Source organism: Marmota marmota, unplaced genomic scaffold (assembly GCF_001458135.2).
Source record: "Marmota marmota marmota unplaced genomic scaffold, marMar, whole genome shotgun sequence".
NCBI lineage: Eukaryota > Metazoa > Chordata > Mammalia > Rodentia > Sciuridae > Marmota > Marmota marmota.
The window spans coordinates 4274464-4295855 of NW_026000077.1; the positions used below are offsets into that span (position 1 = coordinate 4274464).

At 41.9% G+C, this 21392-nt stretch overlaps 1 protein-coding gene across 1 annotated transcript in view; it reads left to right on the forward strand.

The window, feature by feature from the left end:
* The window catches only part of Slc22a15 (solute carrier family 22 member 15), a 165008-nt gene that overhangs the window by 93933 nt on the left and 49683 nt on the right, over positions 1-21392 (forward strand). The window contains exons 8-11 of the mRNA XM_048814599.1: positions 2682-2769; positions 4967-5047; positions 7550-7640; positions 13904-14172. Coding sequence (XP_048670556.1) covers positions 2682-2769; positions 4967-5047; positions 7550-7640; positions 13904-14172 — 529 coding nt within the window. The remainder of the gene's footprint in view (positions 1-2681; positions 2770-4966; positions 5048-7549; positions 7641-13903; positions 14173-21392) is intronic.

Sequence of the window (21392 nt, forward strand, 5' to 3'; positions counted from 1 at the left end):
GCTCCCACCCAGCCACCTGGGGCGGTGGCTGGAGGGCTTAGGGGAGGCACTTGAAGCCCCCGGCGCTGGTTAGTAAGGGAAGCCAAATACCCTTACCTGAAACAGGCTGCAAAAATGAAAGGGAAATGTTACTGTAACCTGTGGCGCTGTCACCTTGGCATCTAGGACACAGAGAAGGCTCTGATGACACACTAAAGGCGGGATCTAGGGTGGCCTCCTTCAGCTCCGGGCATCTACTTACCAGCCTTTTCTGGGTTTCAGGGGGCTTCCTATTCCAGGGGCTTGAATGCATAGGGTTTATTTCTAAGTTCTGCTGGATCATTCAGCCCTAAGGCCAGCCTTGGGTTGAGAATTTTATAAGCCAAATACTGCCATCTGCAATATGTGGCTACCAGATGGAATCCCTTCTTTATTGTATAGAATTCTCAGAACCTGCTTGCACATCCCAGCTTAAAAATGTGGGTTCCATATGCTTAAAAGATCACTACACATTAGCTTCCAGGCAGGCGTTTACTCCTCTCTCGCCAACTTAAAGCGCCCATTTGATGTCAGAAAGGCATTTCATTCAGATTCCTTTATTAGTACCTACTAGAGCCAGCCACTTACTTACTCATTCTTGCAGTCAGAACATTGAACTGTGTGCCTTGCAGGTTCTGAGCACAGGAACACATTGCTGAACAAATCAAGGTCCCTGCCTGCAGGAGGTTGGCTTTCCAGTGGTGGTGGGGTATGGCAGGCTGACAGTTAAAAAGCAACTAGTTAACACGTGTTGGTAGTTATTCTGCAGGAAGTACAGGCTGATCATGGGTATAACCTCTGGTCCACAAGTTGCTTAAAACTCACCTAAGGCAGTGGCGCAACAGGAACATGGGAGGAGGTAAAAGTTGACTTTTCATTCTCTTTTTCGATTAAAATGTTCAAAAGTTCAGTTGATTTCATCACCAGCAGGGGGAAAAAATGGTTCCAATGATGGACTGAGTGGTGGAGACAGTTCTTTCTTGTAGTAGAACAAGTTTTCAGCTCACAAATATATGGCATTCAGAAGTTCTTTTAAACTTGTTTTAGGTTTTAATACACTTTTTCTGTGGAGGAAATATATTTATGCTGAATCATGAAAGTATTTAATACAGAGAAAATAAAATCACAACCATGATATTTGATCTTAGTTTACAATTTTTTTTTTTTTTGAGAATATTCTTGTTCTAACCAAGAATTCCGGGAACATATTCCTTCTCTGAGCAGTCCCACCTCCCTATCCCTACCTTCCACTTTCCTGTGTTATCTTCTTCTTACCAAGCTAGCCAGGTATCCACTGACTTAGAATAAGCTTGTCTTGAGTGGTATTGTACTGAGAAGGCCAGGGTTCTGGGTCAGGACTTGTTGAGTTTCTCTTATTTACTTTTATTTATGGTTGACCTACTTTGTTGAAGTTTGCTACCAAAAAGTTCCAAGCCTGTGGCCATGATGGTTCACTAACCCTTGGCTGACATATGATCAGTGTTTGCCACGCAGGGATCAGGTCCTGGAGTGTTGTTGGCAATAAGTGACTGTTTATCTTGTAGGTGTGGGCTGGGCGGGCACCTGGGAGGGACACCTGTGCCACTGGAGGAGTTCAGGCAGGAGTGAATCCTTCACAGTCCCCACATGATTGTGAGGACTTAACTTCCTCGTTGACATGCATGATCCAAGTGGCCATAGGTCCACCGAAAACAGTCCTGGATATGAGAAGGGATTTCCCTGAACACCTCTCTACTGAGACTGTGGCTGGAGATTTTTGGGGATAGAGGAGTTGGCCTGTAAAGTGGGAGTACTGGGAGACCTATGACACAGTTGTATCATGGATGAATTCATCTTTCTGGTGGAGGATGGGGAAATGTTCCCCAACAGAGGAAAAGTAAGAAACCCTTTTCACAGGATTGCCTTAAATGGAAGGAAATTGATGTTTGTCTGTTTTTAACACCAAAGGACTTTTCTTACCATGGAGCAGGGAAGGTGCAGATCTGCTGCACAGCAGCTCTGATAGAGCAGGGGACCATCACTTCAGCCTTTTCATATCTGCGATTTGATAATGACTAACCACAGCCAGGACGCACAACACTAGAGGGACAGAGATGGACACTTTATGGCCCTTTTACGTTTTCATCCTTGGGAAGCATTGTTTTTATTTTTAAAATGTTTTTTTTTAACTCCCTTTCCTTCAAATACATCCAAGTTCAGACTAAGAGAACAAAACCACATACCACAGCAACTCTGAAGGTCCTAGGTTAACAGCTTTTTTGAATTACCAATCGCATTGTGTATATTATCAAAAGCAGCCACACTCTCCAGTTTCCTTTGCTAAGAGACTTCCCTTCACCCTCCTTGCAAACACAATTTTGAATCTCTGTAGTGGTCAGCTCTCAGACACATAAAGAATAGATGAAGGTTTTGTCAATTTCTCTTTGGCACGATTAGATGCAGATGCCTTCATGACACACGTACCTGGTTTGAAAGTACATGAAAAAATATGAAAAAGATTGTCTTATATAAAAGTAGTTGACTTATGAATAAGCAATAAGATTTACAATTTTAACAGAAAAATTCCTACTATCAAAATATACTTGCGTTCCCTAGGGGAAGAGTTATTTTTGGTATTCAAATATGAATAATTCTGTTTAGTTTATGCTGTTCTCTTTTCCAAGGTGTGTCAGAGCTGTTGCCATCATCACTGTGCAGTATTTGCGTTTGTGTGTGCGCATTTGCCACGCTGTCTGGAGGAGGCAGGAGGCAGTAAAATTCTTGTTTTTTTTCCTTCTCTTACACATAAAACAAAAATGGATCCTGCTTCTTTGTTCTAAGCCAGAGACTCCAGCCCCTTCATTTTCCTTAGGATCATGAATCTTAGGTTGTAGTATAATTTGCACAAAATTGGAACTGTCCATTAACAAACAGGAACATGTACTCTGTAACATGCATTAGTTTCAACAGCCAAATTGTGATGCTGGGCTGTGAACCTCGTCTTGAGATACGGTATTCTGATGGGCATGAATGCATTGATTTTTTATGTAAACCCTTAAAACTCTCAACCTTATTTTTCAAATCCTAGGACTACCAAGGCATTAATGGTGCTATGCAATAAATATACTTTTATGGCATTTTAGGAAGTGAAATGAGTGAATCGGTATTTTTCAGGAGAGGAACCTATCCTGGTCAACACACGAAAAGATGTTTACCTTCAGTGGTCATCCAGGACAGGTGTATTGAATGACTGGGACATACCATTTCATACTTATTATATTAGCAAACACTAAAAAGTCCATCCGTGTGATGAAAATGAGCAGAAATAGGAACTACCTAGTTTAGAGAACAATATGGCACCATCTAGTAAAATTAAAACCCGGTGTTCGCACCAGGGGCATGCCAGTAGTGTGTCTTGAACATGCATATAAGAGTTTATTACTGCATTGTTTTTATTTTTATTTTTTGCCATGATGGGGATTGAACCCAAGGCTTCACATATTACCACTGAGCGACACCCCCTGCCCAGGATTTTTTTTTTCAATTGAGGTGAAATTCATATAACTTAAAATGAACCATTTAAGAAAAATTGACCATTTTAAAGTCAACAATCCAGAGACATTTAGTGCTTTCACTGTGTTGTAAAACTATCACCTCTACTTTACACAACATGTGACCACTCTAAAAGAGACTCCTGAACTCATCGGACTGTTAGTCCCTATTTCTCCTCCCCCAGCCCCTTGCAACCACGAATCTGCTTTTTTGTCTCTATGGATTTATCTATGTCGCCTATTTAATATTAATGGAATCATCCAGTGTATGACCTTTTTTAACCTGGCTTCTTCTGCCAGGTTCATTCACATTACAGCATGTATCAGTATTTCATTCCTTTTTATGGTCAAATAATATTCTTATATCTACGTGTACCACAGTTGTTTATCCACTCACCCATTGGTGGACATCGTTTTTTAATAACAAAACCCAAGAAATACTTTCAAAGAGATGTTAAGGTGTGGTATAAATTTGTTAGACCACAACAACTAAAATGAAATAACTAGATCTTTATGTAACTCTACAGATGGACCTCTAAAACAATATTAAGTGCAAAAAAAAAAAAGAGGTAGAGATAAATACAATATAAATTTTAATGTTATTAATATATCAAATATTCTTAACATAAAATTTAAAGCACATGAAACCATACCATATATGGCTTATGAATGTATAGAAACCATTTAGACTAAGTCATGGGATTGGTTGCCTCTTGGGAAGGAAAAGAAGGGGTGGAATTTGGGTGGGGTATAAAGGAAGACTTCATCTGGATTTGTAATATTGCATTTTTTAAAAAAATCTGAAGGATATATGATGAAGTTTTAGCCTTTTTTGTTGTTGTTGTCATGGTGGGTTTGTGAGTCTTGTTTTGTTCAATTTGCTATGTAAAGAAAAGAAATTATATAGAAGTGGGAGAGAATGCTCCAGTTTTCTGGGTGAGTATAGTGTTTATTCTTTTGTGTTGATATCCCTTAAGTCTTTTTCTATAGTGAGTTGTCATTTAACACAGGAGGGTAGGATGGAGTGAGTTTTGTGCAAGGTGCTTTGTTAAACTTTGTGTTGAACACTATCACAACTCACCTTCCCTTCCTTTGTCATTGTGTCCTTCCCTCACAGGACATTCCTAGGTAGACCACATTTTTTATGAGATATGACTGAGATGATAACTAGTTCTTCTAAATTCAGTGCCGTACCCCAGCGAGGGAGTTCATGCCATAAACAAGTGAAGATCTTATTTATGACAGTCATTGAGACCAGCCTTCCGCACCACCAGGGTTCAGCCATGGTGGGAACCTGTGGCATTAGTAAGAGCTTATTCGTGGTGACTCCAGCACATGTTGGAACCTACCAGGGTTCCTTGCTAGGTTGAGCAAGTTTTATGCTGCTCCTACCCTCACAGTTTTCTTTTGATCCTCAGACAGTGACCCGGAGCTTGGATCCCTTGAGAGTTTATGATGAGTTGGAGAATGTTTGCCTGGTGTTCCTTCCACCAGTTCAGGTGGGTGGGGTCATGCTGCCCCCCTGAGACTCCTAGGAAAAGTTGTCTTTAGGTAGGCACTGCCCCCTGGTGTAAAGCAGATGAAGCTGCACATCTGTCAGACATTTCCTCCCAGGGAGGCTATGGAGATGCAGGAGGCCTCCAGTAGATGTAGAGGGCTCCTTGGGTTCAGAATATCTCAAAACGTGGGGCTATGCTTTGAAAATCAGATAGTCTTATTCTTTTGAAGCACCCAGACCCCCAGTCGCATGCCCGGCAAGGCCCCCCCATAGCTCTCTGACACGAACCTAGAAAAAGAAGTTATTACCTTCCAAGTTAGCACGAAAGAAGACTTAAAAATATGAAAACAGCCATGTGAATAGGGCAGAAAGAACACTGGACTTGCATGCTTGTGCCACTGTGCTGCAAGGGGGCTGGTGACCTTGGGTAAATGACCCCTCCATCGACTGTACTCTTGGAAATGGCTGGGCCGTGAAAGTTTAGTTTGTTTTTGGGTTTAAGATTTCTTAAAGTTGTTTGGTACCCTGTAACTAATTGGCCTCGAGCTTGGTTCCTCATGGTAGTTAGAGGCTGCCTTAGAAGAAAGAGGTCATCAACTCCAAAGACATATATAGGTTGGCAGCGTCCCCTCTGACTTCTTTGCCCTAACACTCAAACAAACAAGTGCCTGCATTCTTGGGAATCCTACAGTACTCCACAAGCAGTATATGGAATTATAGACTTAATGGAAAACAGAAAAGAAAAGAGAAAAGGATCACCAGAATTTTGTACCACCTGGAGGTAAAACATGTTCACCTTTTTGGTGTATAGCTTTCCAGACTTTCTATCATGTAAATATGCACACTTGTCTCTTTTTTGCCGAAATGTGTATTTACATGCAATTTTTGTGTCTCAGCCACATTTCACATGCCTTGCTGAGCTCATGGATGAACACCCTTGTATTTTTTTAAAGGCTATATATAGTATATTATTATTCTTTGGAGGTTGTCCCTCTTTTTCTCATTTCAGAATCCCACGCGGCCCATGGTGTTGGGCCATTCTTTTGTTCTGGATTCACTTCTTGCCTGTGGATAGATTACTACTGTTTTTAAGTCCAAATTTCCAGTCCTCTCATTCCCCCGATGAGCATTGTTCCCACATCATGAATAAACATAGAGGTCATTGCCACAGTCTGGCTGGGCACAATCAGGAGCCACTTGTCAAAAGAAATGAACTTTATTTTTAGAACCACTCACGCCAAACAAAACAGCCTCTCAGGAAAAACCCTCAGAGCCTCAACTGCCACCACCGGCTTTCCACAAGCCTCTCTCTCCCACACAAGCTTCTCTCCACCTCCCCCAATCCTCCTGCTCTTGAGGCCGATTGGCTGGGTCACGTGGGCAGAGCCAAAAAAGTCCCCCAATGAGCAGCTCCGTGGTCTGAAAGGGCAGGGAAACAGCCCAATGAGCATCACCGCAGAGGAGCCAATCAGCTAGATGTTGCTGGGGCCGCTGTGAGCCAATCATCAGCTGGCAGCTGGAAGTTTGCTGGGGCCCCTTCGGCTGTGGCTCTCAACAGGTCATTTGGTATAAACTCTCCAAATTCTTTGCTTCAGAATTTATTTTTATCCTCACCTAGCATGTTTCTCCACAGAGAAGTTCCTTCCCTGTCAAAGTCAGCGTCCAAGAGGAAGACGTATTTCTGCCCTCTTTGCAGTGATACTGTCTCACCTTTGTTCTTGATTCCAGGTTACTCCCTCTGCTATTTCTAATCCCATCTCTAGCTGCATTCTCTTGATGTCCTAAAGAATAGCCTGTGCAGTAGAGTCGGAGGTATATGGATATTGTATTAAGTAGCGTTAACCTATCATGTGAAAGGGTTATTTCTTTTCCACTTCTTCAGTCCCTTATTGAAGGGGAAAATCTCATTTAGCACTAGCACTTCTCAAAACATTCGCAGATATTTCTATTTTAACAAAGGGAATAAGCTAGAATGGAAGAATTAAGGGAGGTTCAGACTTTGGCAGAAAACATGACCTAATACCATCATTCTGTTTCATCCTAGTTGTTATTCATTTTTAAACCAGAAAACATTTCAAATGGAAAAATACAGAGATTAATGTCACACACACACACACACACACACGCATCTACTTCCAGATTTAGTCAATGCAAATATTTTACCATATATGTTTAGGGTTGTAGGAGTCATAGCTCAACCAGAGAGTCAAGGAGCAGAACCCTAGAATGGAGGGGTGTGTGTGTGTAAGAGAGACAGAGGGAGAGAGAGCGAGAGGTTTTGTATATACTGATGAGTGATATATTATGGAAGTTTGACCTCATGCTCTCGTGGCAGCTGGTTGAGCAGCTCCTTTAAGGCTGTGGTCTCAGCATGGGATATCGGAGCAGGACGCCTGCAGGGCAGGCTCCTGGGAGGGAAGATATGATCTGGAGTCCATCCGAATTGACTGGCATTGGTGCCATTCTCACTGCCTCCAACCTGGATGGAGTGAATGCCTTTTAGACATACCTGGCCCAGGAGTCAGAGAGGCTAAAGGAGGATACAGAAGAAGGGGGAGGAGTTGCAGGACCAGCTTCCATGCCACACCAGCTGGGTGAGCCAGGCAATGAATGACAGAGTATGGGAGGCATGAAAGCACCTGTCCCGACCTTCTGAGCATGTAAACCGAGAATAACTGCTCCTTCAATTTCACATCCATCTTGCCCGCCTTAGATGAAAACATTCTAGCCAGTATGTGGCTTTTTAACCTTGTGTTTATTGTTGATAGTTCCATCTGACAAGTGATATCTGTATTGACATCAAATCTTATTTTTATGTTAATTTACTTAAGTTAAAAACTCTGAATGATTTTCAAGAAGACTAGTGGGCTGGGGACATCGCTCAGTGGCAGAGGGCTTGCCTAGCATTGTGAGGTGCTAGGTTCAGGCCTCAGTATTGCAGAGCAAACAAAAAGACGACTAGTGAATAATATCACCCAGAAGATGGACATCTCAGTCTCTTGTAAAGATACTTGAATAGCTGAATTTTGGAAAAAGCTGAGCTGGCCCTGCCATGTGACATAAAACCCTAAATATGTGTTCTTTACTCTCCTGACTCTGATTAGGTAGTTGCTCTTGTTGAAGAATTCCTTCCTCTGAGTTCTGTTTTAAATAATTCCCTAGCAGTCTTCACTACCTTACTCAAGTGCTACATTCACAACTTTCCTCTCCTTCTCGTGGGTAGAATTCACATCTCCTTTTTTCTGTGCTCTCTTGAACTTTGTTTCTACGGTGGCTCACTGGGCTCCCATCACAATCTGCCCTGTGTTTACAACTTTGGATGTATTTGCTATCTTCACTTGAATGTGTGTGCCTCGAAGGAAGGGACTGCTTCCAATCCTTGTTGGTTATATCATCTGAGGTGCATAATACAATGTGTTCCAAAGTGTTGGCGCTTGCTAAAATCAAAAGATTTCAATTAAAATTAAATAACAGAAGGAGGGCCAGGTGCGGTACTGCACACCTGTAATCCCAGTGACTCAGGAGGCTGAAGCTGGAGGATTGCGAGTTCAAAGCCAGCCTCAGCAACTTAGCACATCCCTAAGCAACTCAGTGAGACCCTGTCTCTAAATAAAATACAAAAAAAAAAAAAAGTCTGGGGATATGGCTCAGTGGTTAAGCGCCCCTGAATTCAATCCCCAGTACCAATAATAATAATAACAACAACAGAAGGGATTGGTCAGGTGGTGATATTCCCATTTTACTTGAGAGAAACAGATGTCTATAAAATAATTTGTCCAGTCTTAGTTAGTGGTGGGAACAAAAACTAGGTTCCAGAACTACTGGTTTTCAATGCACGATTTTTATTCCAGCATTCTATGAGGGGTTGGTTTAAAAAATACATATGATAGGCTGTTATATATGATTGGTGTGTTGGGTGTTTGGAGTGGATAAAGAAGAATGTTAAGGTTTTTTTCCTAAAGGACATGAAAAGTCATTAGAAAATTAGAATTTGACTCTATCTACACAAATAATGACAGAAAACAATATTTGCCTATTAAGTAATCCAACCCACTGATGCTTCAGAAATTAAGAAAGGAGACTGCAGTCTAGAGGGGTTATTGGAGACTTCAGAAAGACAGTTGAGATTGAGATTAACTTTGAACCTTGGGTTTAGAGGGTTTGAAATTAGGAAGGTCATTTCAAGTGGAAAAACAACATTGGAAAAGGTATAGAAGAGGGACTACCCTATACCCTGGCCACATAGAATGTGGCCCAGACACATTGTTGGATGTGGTTAGAAATGCAGTGTCTCAGACCCTACCCCAGACTTAGTGAGTCAGACCCTGCCCATTAAGTTGAAAAGACTGGCATATACTATTTGTATCATGTTGTACAATTTCCTGTCAATTAGAGAAGCATCCCATTTGACCCTTAGCAGGGGATAGTTAAAATGAAGGCTTTAGATTAAAAGGTACCATTAGCATCCATTCTTATTCTAAGAAAACCTGAAGTTAGAGAGGTTTGAATTTGCTCAAGGCTGGCTGGAGCTGAGGTTTAGACTCAGGTATGTAGATTCATATGCTTTTCACATCTCACAGTGAGTTAAGTCATGTTTGGGGGATTGGGGAGGTCTGTGCAGACAGCTTGAATGTGGATTAATTGGCAGTTGAGCCATAGGAAACTTATCATTTGTCTTTTAATATGCTTTGACCAGAATAGTTTCATGGGGTGTTTCAGGGAAGTTGATTTAGTGGTGTGTTGTGGATGGATTAGAATGGGGACCAGAGAGTACTCAGAAACACCAGTTATTCGGAGTGTGTAAGTATGTTCCAAATTTTAAACACACAAAAAAAGTACTAACAGTTAAGTCAGCCAAGCAGAATTTATCAATGTCCCCTTTGTGCTAGGCACTGAGCACGTGGTCCTGCCTTCGTGGTTAGGGTCTTGATTACGTAATGCTTTTGTGATTGGGTCAGGTGGATAACTGAGAACTAAGAGCAGAAAAGACTAATAGTAATGACTACAATAAAATCATCTTTGATTTTTGTCTCCTTCATTTCCCCTGAAAAAAAACGCTCTGGCCTCAAGGTCAGTTAGCTCCCATTCTCATCCTGGTTCAGCTATCAGTGTTAAACGAGATCGTGAATGATCCCTTAATTGCTCTGTGTCTCATTTTTCCTGCCTACAAAACAAACGTCATACTTGACCATGACTTTACATTGAAGCTGTTGTGATGAGATAATTTACAGGAGATGCTTCCTCCTTCCTTGGGAAGCATTACAAAAGCTCATAATGGTGATAATATAAAATTACTTTTCAAAACTTCACTTTTTTGGAAACTTTTAAAATTCCAATCCCCTGGTGCATTTTAGTCATTTTTCTAATTATAATTACATTGATAGGGAGGGGGAAAAAAATCCAGCCATCTGTGGCACTTGTTCTTCCTTCCCTGGAGGTAGAGCCGAGAAGATAATGATTTATTCGAGATGTTGTTAGTCCCACTCGGAAGGAGAATGGATGGTGGTTTCTTATTGTGGCTTTAAGGCCCATCTGCTGTTGGTTGCGATTTCATTAGACAAAAATATGTGGGTGAATGTGTACATGGTAGTGGTAGAGTAATAGTAGAGAAAAGAATGAGAGAATTGTTGTTGTTGTTGTTGTTATTCTCTGGGGAAAAGGAGCAGGAGGTGTGAGTTGCGTGAAATTGTCATAGCAAAATTAAGGAAAAGAACCCCCACGCCCTGTGTGAGGGTAGTGCATCCCCAGGGCTAGTTTAGTGCCGAGCCATCTTTGACTTCCTGTGACCGTATGACCCATGGATATAGAGGCTCTGGTATAAAGGACTTAACATTAGGCTGTTATTGGAGTTTAAGCCTCTCCTCTCTACCCTAATCTCATGGTGCCCCTTGGGTAGCATTATCATGAAGTCCCTTTCCTGCGTGCCTACTCAGTCTCCAGTATGACCAGCAAGTCTGAGCATGACATGGATTTCGAGCTGTCACTGAGGCGGGCACTGTCTAGAAAGGTTGCAGGTTTCTGACCTTTTTGGTGACAGAAAACTGTGGTCCTGTGTGCTCTGCTGAGGACCTTGGATGTGCATGTGGATACGTATGTGTTTATGTGAGTATCCCCAAATACACACACTTGTGCATTGGGTGGGCCAGAGAGACACTGAGAGTGGTAGGAGGAGGGCAGAGAGGATGAGATAGGTGGGAAGTACTTAATCTGCCTGTAGATTGCTAGGAATGAAACTGGGTAAAGCTGGTTAATACAGATAATGCTGATTAATTAGGTTTCACTGTTCCTTTTATTATAATTTTTTTTTTTCAGTTTTGGAGATTGAACTCAGAGACACTCTACTGAGCCATGTTTGCATCCCTTTTTTTTTTTTTTTTGAGATAGGGTCTCACTAAGTTTCTTAGGTCCTTATTAAGTTTCTGAGACTGGCCTCAAACTTGAGGATGAGTTCCTGAGTCACTGGGATTATAGGCATGCCATGGCGTCCACCTTTCCTACGTTATGACTAAAGTTATATGCTAGCACCAATTCTTTGTTTTTGAACTATTTTCTCCAGATTGTGGTGTTTACTAAGAATGGGGCCTTCGTAATGAAACATGTCTCCAACTACAGGACCCTTTGGAGCATTTTCCCTTCTGCCTAGAACATTCCTTATCCTAGGACAATCCAGATAAAAATGTGAAATGCTAACAGATACTCAACAGGAACTGACCCTAGTGGTGGCACGTGGTTAGCATTATAAAAGTGTGTGTGTCATTATCACTATTTTTTCATTCCCTTGTTAAGTGCGTAGGTCCTGGGTTATTTGTTTTGGAAGCCCAAAAGGTGAATCAGGACATGAATGTGCAGTGAAGAAAGTGATACAGGCTCTTGAAAAGTCTAGATGGAACTTTGTAGGTGAGCAGGAGAGGACATCTGGAGAGGAAGGCAAGGGAAGGGCTGGGGATGTGGCTCAAGCCGTAGCGCGCTCGCCTGGCATGCATGCGGCCCGGGTTCGACCCTCAGCACCACATATAAACAAAGATGTTGTGTCCGCCGAGAACTAAAAATTAATAAATAAATATTTTTTAAAAAAAGAGACAAGGGAAGGCGTTATCCGAAGCCGCATCTTGGCTGATGGGGAAAGTTCAACCCTTCAAGTGCCTTCCAGGTGAAGTGAATGGTATGACGAAAACAGAAAAGGGCACGCTTAGAGAGGACACGTGGCTGGTTTGCTTTGCCTGATTGAAGGCTGCACGTTCACCAGCACATGTGTTTTGAGTCATCTCCTCTGTGTTCCTTGCCCTGTGTTTTTCATTTCTTTCTACCCATCAATTAAATTTCAGCAGATTGTAATTGGGGTGGGGGGGGTAGTTACTAGGTGGACGAAAGTGGCTTTGTAATTTTACCGATTGCAAAATGTGTAATCAATGTGTTTTTGCAATGATGAGGGTCTTTATTTTTATAAACTGATTGCCTCCTATTCTAAAATGTCCTTAATAGTACACAAATTGGGGCTAGGATGCATGTAAACCTAGGGACATGTTTTCCGTTGCATCTTATAATAAATCACCACATACACCGGCTGACTTGGGGCTGCTTTGTGCATCTCCAGAGGTCCCCACAGTCTACCCACTCAAAATAGATTGGGGCTTCCTTGCATCTTTTCAGCTTTACCAAAAGAATATTTTTAAAAACAAAAACCATCCTGGATTTTGCGTTAGCTTTCTGTTATAACGCCTGCAATGTCATGACTCCTTTTCTCTTCCTTTGACAGTAATCCTGTCATCTAGTGGTGATAGACTGCTCTCCTTCTGGCTCATTGTGCTGATTGGGGCCACACCGTTCATTTAGCTGAATATGCCCCCACAGAATGGTGTACAAGGGGCCCTGGGCTGGAGTTCTCTGCAGACTGGGGAGGAGATGGTTGGGAAGTCTCTCCTGTGTGTGCCTCAGTCAGCTCATCCATCTGCTGGGTACAGTACCACATGCCAGAGAGAAATCACATTTCTTCATGGTTTTTGGACACTTGCTTTATTTAAAGATATTTGAAAACTTCAAAGTTAATGGGTATTGTTTCTTAAATAAGATCATCACACTGTGAAGCAGACTAATTATGTTTTCTTAATAAATGTTAAGCTTAAAATAATTGTCCAATAATGAAAGCCAAGACAAATGGAAATCTATAGCATACAAAGTCTCTATAGGACATCTTGTAAACCCGGTTGTGAGTAACTACAGAGCCTAGCACAATCAATGACAAAAGACATGTGTGCTCAGTAAATATTTCTTTGATGAATGGATAAAATATCTTTTCTTTGGTAGAGAACAATTGTGATTAGATTAAGCCAATATTAAATGCAGGTGAAGGTTGTGAATTGAAAATCTACACCTGGGATTTTGAAATTCTTTAAATCCTGAGTTGTATGTCGTGTCTTCCATTAGTATCTATGGAAGTACATATTATGCTTTGCTTTAATAAAGCAATACTATATATGATGTTTTCTGAGACATGCAACTGTGCCACTGGGTCTTCTTTAGATCATGAGTCCACGGCCCGGTGCCTGGTTATCTGAGCAGCAGATACAGTGTTGGAGAGGAAGTAGCAGGAATGTTGGGCTTTTAAGTCAGAGCCCATAAAGTCGGACCATATAAACAGAGTCCTTAGCATCAGCTCTGTCTCAGAATAGATAGGAAAACACCCTGAAGAAGCATAAAGTGCTCTGTAAGTGGACTGCTGTTGGCCTTGTTCCTCGCAGAGCATGAAGCTCCCTTTTCATGCGATTCTCCTTGGTTTCTAATGTGGCCCGTTTCTGAGGTGGCTCCTAAGAACACAAAAGCAAGAAACAGACCCTTCAGGGTTTGCAGGCACCCTGAGTTTCCCACCTGCATGGCCAATCAACAGCGTCTGCTTTTGTGTGTCTGCTCTTTCAGCTGTACGTGGCCACGGAGGCCATCCTCATTACACTGATCGGGGCCACACCGTCGTACCACTGGGACCTGGCGGGGCTCCTGCCCAACCAGAGCCACGGCAACCACTCAGCGGGCAAAGACGAGGCCTTCGGGGAATGGCTTCTGACCGCCAACGGCAGCGAGATCCACAAGCATGTGCATTTTAGCAGCAGCTTCACCTCCATCGCCTCTGAGGTAACCTCAGGCCACGCCGGTCACTAAGGGAGTGCCCTTCCTCCTCGGAGGGAGCCACTCTTTTTTGTCTTGTTGGTTTCAATCTGAGCCACCTCTTCAAGTAACTTTCTCATAAATTAAAGATGTAAGGTTTTAATGTTTCAAAGGAGAATATACTATAAAAACACATTCCTTTTCCTTCTCCCTACACTTGGGAGAAGTGTGCATCTCCCCAAAATTAGATGGAATAAGATAGAAACTCCAAAAGAGCTCATTTCAATTATGGCATCCAATTAAAAAGTGAATCGAAACTTTCATCTCTCTTTTCCACCTATGCAAATATTAGTAAAGTAAAGAAAGAGAAAGGCACTGGCCCATCTGGAGCATCCTGCTTTCTTTCATTTTTTAAGTCAGTCCTGTGGGTAGGTTCAAGGGGCACCCTGAACGTGCAGTCTACAGTAGAGATGGTGCTACCAGGGCAGGCAGGAAGCCCTACCGTGAAGGAAGCTTTGCTAGCCAAGGGGAAGGCTCCGGCCCTGAGCCAACCAGAGATAAGCTGAGGGCAGACAGTCTGGAGAGGAGAAACCCTGGGATGGAAGGGGACTGGTTTAAAACTGTTGAAATGCTCCTGTCTTTTTTGCCTGCTCCACATAAGCCGTCCATATGCCTGTGGCTGCCTGCTCTTAGGCCCAGAGTCTGCCACGTGCCTTGCTGTCATCACCCGTCCAGGCCTGGAAACCAACCTCCTGTGCATGTCCGCTCCACCATGACCCCAGCCACCCTTTCCTATTGTTGGAATTTTTGATTACCATCTGTTAGGTGATGGGGCTTAGTAAAAAGAGACAGCCTGAGGGTGGTGTCTGCTTGGCCTGTTCTTAGGAGTCCCCCAGGAGAAGGGATAATTTCTAGATTAACTTCTCCAGCTACAGTAAAGCAGCATTTTCAACAAGAACCTGGCCATGTCATTGCTCACTCACAAACCTCCAGCGATTCTCCCACTGCGCACAGCACAGAAAGACCCCGAGGCCCGTCCCACTTCACAGGTGGGTCAGGGTGGACTTTTCCACCTCCACTCTGTGCATCAGCCCTGCCCATCCTTTTCCTGGGAATATTTACTGTGCACCCCGCATGCCCTGGACCCTCAGCCTGAACCTGTTACCTGGGGCATGATTGCCATGACCACTCACCCTCACCTCTACCCAGAGGTCCCAATCTGCCACCTAAGGGCCCACTTTCATTGTCACCTTCCCTGGAAGTCTTCCCAGCCCCACTTCCCAGAAGTACTCTCCCGTTTCTGCTCTAGTAACATTTTGAGAGTAATATGTCACCGACTCTTATTTTTGGTTCAACTCTTTATTTTTTAAAAGGTCTTTGAAGTCAGAAATCATGTTTTGGTCATCTTGGAATCCCCTGGGCTACTACTCACAACAGCAATAACCCTGACCACCACTAATCTATTAAAATAACCAATAGCATTGCAGAATGGTGCTGTCTGCTAGGCATTGTGTTGTTTACAGCCCTTATCCTACTTAATTCTCACAATAATTATGCAGTAGGCATTATTTTCTCCATTTTACAGATGAAGAGGTTTGAGACTCTGGGAGGTCAGGGTTAGCTAATAAGGGCAATGCTGGTATTTGAACCCGAATTCATCTTAACACAAGCCTGTGCTCTTCATTACTGTACTTTCAAGAAACTTATCCCATCCAAATTGTATTCACATTTCTTAGGTTTGTTTTTGATAGCTAACAGTAGCCAAATAATTTTTTTTTCAATCTTTAATTTTCAACTGATAGGAATTTCAGGAATACTGTGACTGCCCTTACATCCTTTCATTTCTCTGTGAATATTTTGCTTTGATGGCATTGTTTTTCTCTAAGCCATTTTAAAGTTGCATATATCAGTCTTCTTTTGCACTCCAGTACTTCAGCGTGTGTTTCCTAAAAATAAGGAAATACAAGAATGCCACAGTACAGTTTACCAATTAATTAAGTTTAAGTTTTCCTTAAACTGTCGTCAATTTTGATTTACCACCAACATCCAATTTTTGTCGCTTGACCCAGTATTGTCTTTCATTGATTTTTTTGTTTCCTAAATGTATTGAATCTGGTTCAGGATCATATATTACATTTAGTTGTTATAGCTCTTCAATGTATATATGTACGTGTGTGTGTGTATGTCTGTGTGTGTACCACACACACAGACACACACACTCTCACATACCCCCAGTCCTGGGGATTAAATCCAGCACCTTATGCACGCTAGACAAGTGCTCTGTCAGTGAGCTACATCCCCTGCCCTGTTTATTTTTTATTTCGAGATATGTTCTCTTTAAGTCCAAGCTGGTCTCAAACTTGTGATCCTCCTGCCTCAACTGAGTGGCTAGGATTACAAGCAAGCCTCTTTGTGCCCAGTTTATGATTTTGGTATTTTTAAAGAATCCGTACCCCTTTCCTGTTTAAAAATAGCAACTATTTTTTTGGGGGGGAGGGTCTATCTGATGATGGCTCATTCTGGTTGGTTATGCATCCCTGGTCAGAATAGTCCATAAGTAACATTGTGTCCTTCTCAGGTGTCACATCTGGAGACACACAATATCCATCTGCCCCTTTTTGGTGATGTTAATTTGGATTATCCATTCTGGGTGTCAGCTGAATTCTCCCTTATACAGTTATATATTGTTTCATTTCAAGGAATAAGAATCACTTTTAGCTTATGTAAATTTGCTGTTCTTTATCAGATCTTAGTGTCTATTGATGAATCTTGTGTGAACCAACCTAGACAACGATGGTGGCAAAGTGATATTTCTCAACCCGGCCCTTCCCACCCACTGCTAGTCGGCTTCCTGCTTCCTGCTGTAAGCAAGAGCCCTTTCTTTCTCCCTTGTGTGTGTCTATTGGCCTATACATCTATCTGTCATGAGTGTGTACTCAGAGATGCCTGTTCTTTTTAATGATTTATAATTTATTATAACCCTTAATTATTTTGCTGCTCAAATTATCCCCAGTTTACCAGTGGGAACTTCTTCAAGCTGGCTTTTGTGTCCTTTTTACAATTTTTAATTAAAATTTTTATTTTGAAATAATTATAGATTTACATGCAGTTGCAGGAAATAATAAAGAGAAACTCTGTGTACATGTCCCCAGCTTCCCCAGTGGTAACATCTTTCCAATAATATCATAGCTCAGATGCTGACATCAATATAGCTAAAGCCCCAATATTTCCATCACCCCAGGGACCCCTCTAGTTGGCCTTGTGGAGTCATACCAACTTCCCTCCCATCCCTCACCCTTTTCCTAACTCCCCATAACTCCCGATCTGTTCTCTTAAACCATACTTTTGTCATTTGAAGAATGGTTTGGAAAATGGGATTACATTCTTGGATCCTTTCTGGATTGGCTTTTTTTCTTTTCACTCAGTATAATTCTCTGTAGATTCATCCAGATTTAGTAATATTATTATAGTTAATTAATAAGCTTCGGACTAGGGTGGATTGATTGTTGATTTATCTATTATTGTTTTATTATTGCAACTGTTTTTATAACCTTTTCAGTGATTCTTTCGGCATTACTTTACATATCCATATTTATCACAGTCTACTGATGTTGTCAAATTAACAGGTGGAAGGACAAATAGAGTCTCCACATCCACCTAAGGTCCCTTTACTCCTACAGTTTATAACTAATTATAACTAATATAACAGTCTTAACTAATTTCTTATGTACTTTTAGAGCCACACTGTACAGTATTAGAATTTAACATATCAAATAGAATTTAGAAGAGAAGGAAAGTCCATTGTGCTTACCCACATTTTTGCTGACAGTGTTCCTTCATCCTCACTGATATTCCAAGAGCCCTTGTGAAATGTTTTCTGTCTTTTTAGAAACCTAATAATTGTTGTTTTATTTTAAGGTAGTTCTGTGGGCACAGAAGTCAGGATGTCTTGACTTCTCCTTCACTCCTCGTTCTCAGAGGTTTTAAAATTCATGATTCCAGTGTTGTTTCCTTCTGGCCTCCTTGGTTTCTGATGAATAAGCTGCCTACTATTTGAATTTCCCCCCATACCACCCCAGTAGAGGGATGTCATTTCTCTCTTGCTGCTTTCCAGATGTTTTAGTTTTTTGGGGTTTTTTTTGGTCTTTAGTTTTTAGGATTTAGACTATGGTGTTCCTGGGTGTGATCTGTAAGTTTTTTTTTTTGTTGTTGTTGTTTGTTTTTTTTACCAATTTGGAACTTTTCAGCTACATTTATTTCAGCACGTTGTTAACCTACCCCCTTTCTCCTTTCCTTCCAGAACTCCAGTGGTGGCAATGTTAGCTCTTTTGTGATAGACTCACAGATCCCTGACACTTTGTTCTTTTTTCTCAGCCTGTTTTTCCCTTTGTTTTCAGATTGGGTGTTTCCTGTTGTCCTATAAGTTTGTTGATTTTGTTCAAGTTTACTATTTCCATTCTTCTGTAGGGCCCATTCATCATGTTTTTCTGTTCTAGAAACTTCATCTTGTTCTTTTATTATAATTTTCCCTTTCTTTACCAAGACCTTTTCTACCTTTGGCTGTCTTTTCATTTTGTTACTCATTTCAAACATTTTGTAAATGCTCATTGGAGCATTTTTTTTTTAAATATTGTTTTTGGTTGTAGTTGGACACAATATCTTTATTTATTTATTTTTCTGTGGTGCTGAGGATTGAACCCAGTGCCTCACACGTGCAAGGCAGGTGCTCTACCACTGAGCTACAGCCCCAGCCCATCATTGGAGCATTTTTATGATAGGGCTTTCACACATTTGTTAACTAATTCCAGCATCTCTGTCATCTCAGTGATTTTTTTTAATTCCATTTATAGAGTTTGAGATTTTTCTGGTTATTGGTATGACATTATTTTCATTTGAAACCTATAGATTTGGGGTATTATGAGATTCTGGGTTTCATGTAAACTTTCTGCTTTTTTCGGCTTTCTGTAAAACTGTTTTGGTGGAGAAAGAGCAAGGCTCCTTGTTACTACCCGGTGGTAGTGGAACACGTCTCAGTGGTCCACACTGACGCTGGTGGGGCAGGGTTGCTGCTTGGCAGGAATGAAAGTGTGGCCTTCCCTGGCACTTCCTCGGTGAGGTTGGGTCACTTATCAGGTGGCGGCCAGGATGGAAGATTGTGTTCCCCACTCGGCCCTGGCTTGTGTAGATGGGATTGAAAACGTGGTTTTTGTGTGGTGATTGGAGTAAGCAGTTGCTACCTTCAGAACTCCTTTGGTCTATTCCTCTTGGAATTTCTCCAGCACCTGGTCTTGAATATGTGAGGCCATAAGAAACCAGGGAACTCACCACTGGGTCATTCCTTGGGTCCTGGGTCCCCAGCTGGTCTCCTCTCTACCTTTCAGAATTGTCCCATGTTGGCTTTATATAGAAAGCCCCATGTTTTTAGTTAATACTTAGTGGGACAAATAAGGAAAATATGCCTGCTTTGTCCTCAGGAAGTGATGCCCTACAGTGTCCTCTGGATCATTTTTTTTCCTCACCGCGTCAGAGAGTTTTGGCATGACAAGCTACCCCAGGTTCATCTTGCTCCTGCCTTCCCCAACCATGGCCTTAGTCATTTCTCCAGGAGGCCCTGGCTCCATTTAGTACCTCCTGAGATTGTGAAACGGTGAGAGTTAGTTATAGGTCTTCTTTCCAAGAACTCCCTTACCACGCACGTTGCAGACTAAATTCCGCTACACGTATAAACATTGATTAACTAAATTCTTATCATCCACAAGCACACAGTAAACTGTATTATAGCCTCAAGAACCCCAGCTCTTTGGTCTCCTAGGTGTTCTGAACATGGTTTCCATGACAGGTCACTAGAGGAGAACCCCAATTTTTCATAAGGTGGGATACTGACACCACCCTCCCTCCTCTTCCTCCCCACACCCTTGCCAGTGTCAGGAAGTGAGAAACTTTCAGAATTCATAATGGACCTGGGAGGGGTTTTTACCCCAGAATGGTATAGACCACCCTGGATTGTCTCTGGCCATGCAAGGGTGGGGGGTCTCCAAAATACACTGAGCTTATCCATGTGTCTTGAATGCCTTTATTTTCATCAGCAATCGCCCACTTTTCATAACACTGCTAGTCAACGGACCACTGTTTTAGTAGTGAATTTGTGAAGTGCCCATTGTTGATGGAGGTGATGATTACAGAGGCCCTTGTGCAGATGATCTTTCTGAAGTGAAGACCAGCTGACCACTACTGGACAGTGGTCTTGCTCAGACTGCTCATGGTACTGGGGTGAAAGTGTGACCTGGATAATAAGTAAGCAAGTCCCACTGTACTTGCTTAATACTCTGAGTTATTTAACATAGCAGCACTCGACTTCAGCAGAGCCGCCACTCAACAAATTTTAATGGGATTTGAATGAAATTAATGTTAATGAAATCCAAATTTAGGATCCCTTTTAGGTGTCACAGAAGGATATCACTGTTAGCAAATGTTCTTGGAGCAACTACTGCTCACCTCATGCTAGAAAAGTCTCCACAGAAGGAGGGAGAGCTGTGAGATGCTACACTTCAGGACAGCAACGCTTGTCACGGGTTGCATTGAAAGCTCACAGTAAACAGTGCATGCTGGAAGACTGAAGACGGGGAAAAGGAGAATCAGCCAGAGGGAGCCCAGAGAGCTCCTTCTCCCAAGATAGAGTTGGTAGATGGAGGAGAAATGGGATGAAATGACTTCCCCAGCAAGTGTTGAAGATCTTTAAAGTGGCTCTGAGAGCAAAAGAATGAAGGGCTCAGATGGGTCTCACCTTTCTACGTGGGATGTAGCTGTGTATTTTCCTATAAATTAACACCTGAGATAGAGAACATTTAAAGAATTTGCCTTAAATCCTATCCCTAATAAGCTACTGTTCTGGGACTCAGTGAGTCTATCTTCTTTCTATTACACTATTTATTTATTTATTTATTTATTTATTTATTTATTTAGGTATTAGGATTGAACACAGGGGCTCTTAACCACTAAACCACATCCCCAGTCCTTTTAATGTCTGAGTTTGAGACAGGGTCTTGCTAAGTTGCTTAGGGCCTTGATAAATTGCTGAGGCAGGCTTCTGAATTTGCAATCCTTCTATCTCAGTCTTCTGAGTTGCTGGAATCACAGGCATGCGCCACCACACCCAGCTTATTTTTATTTATTTATTTTTTTAATAGAGGCTTTTAATTTTAAATGGTATCTTAGATGGCATGCCAGTGTGTAAAAGAGCTAGAGAC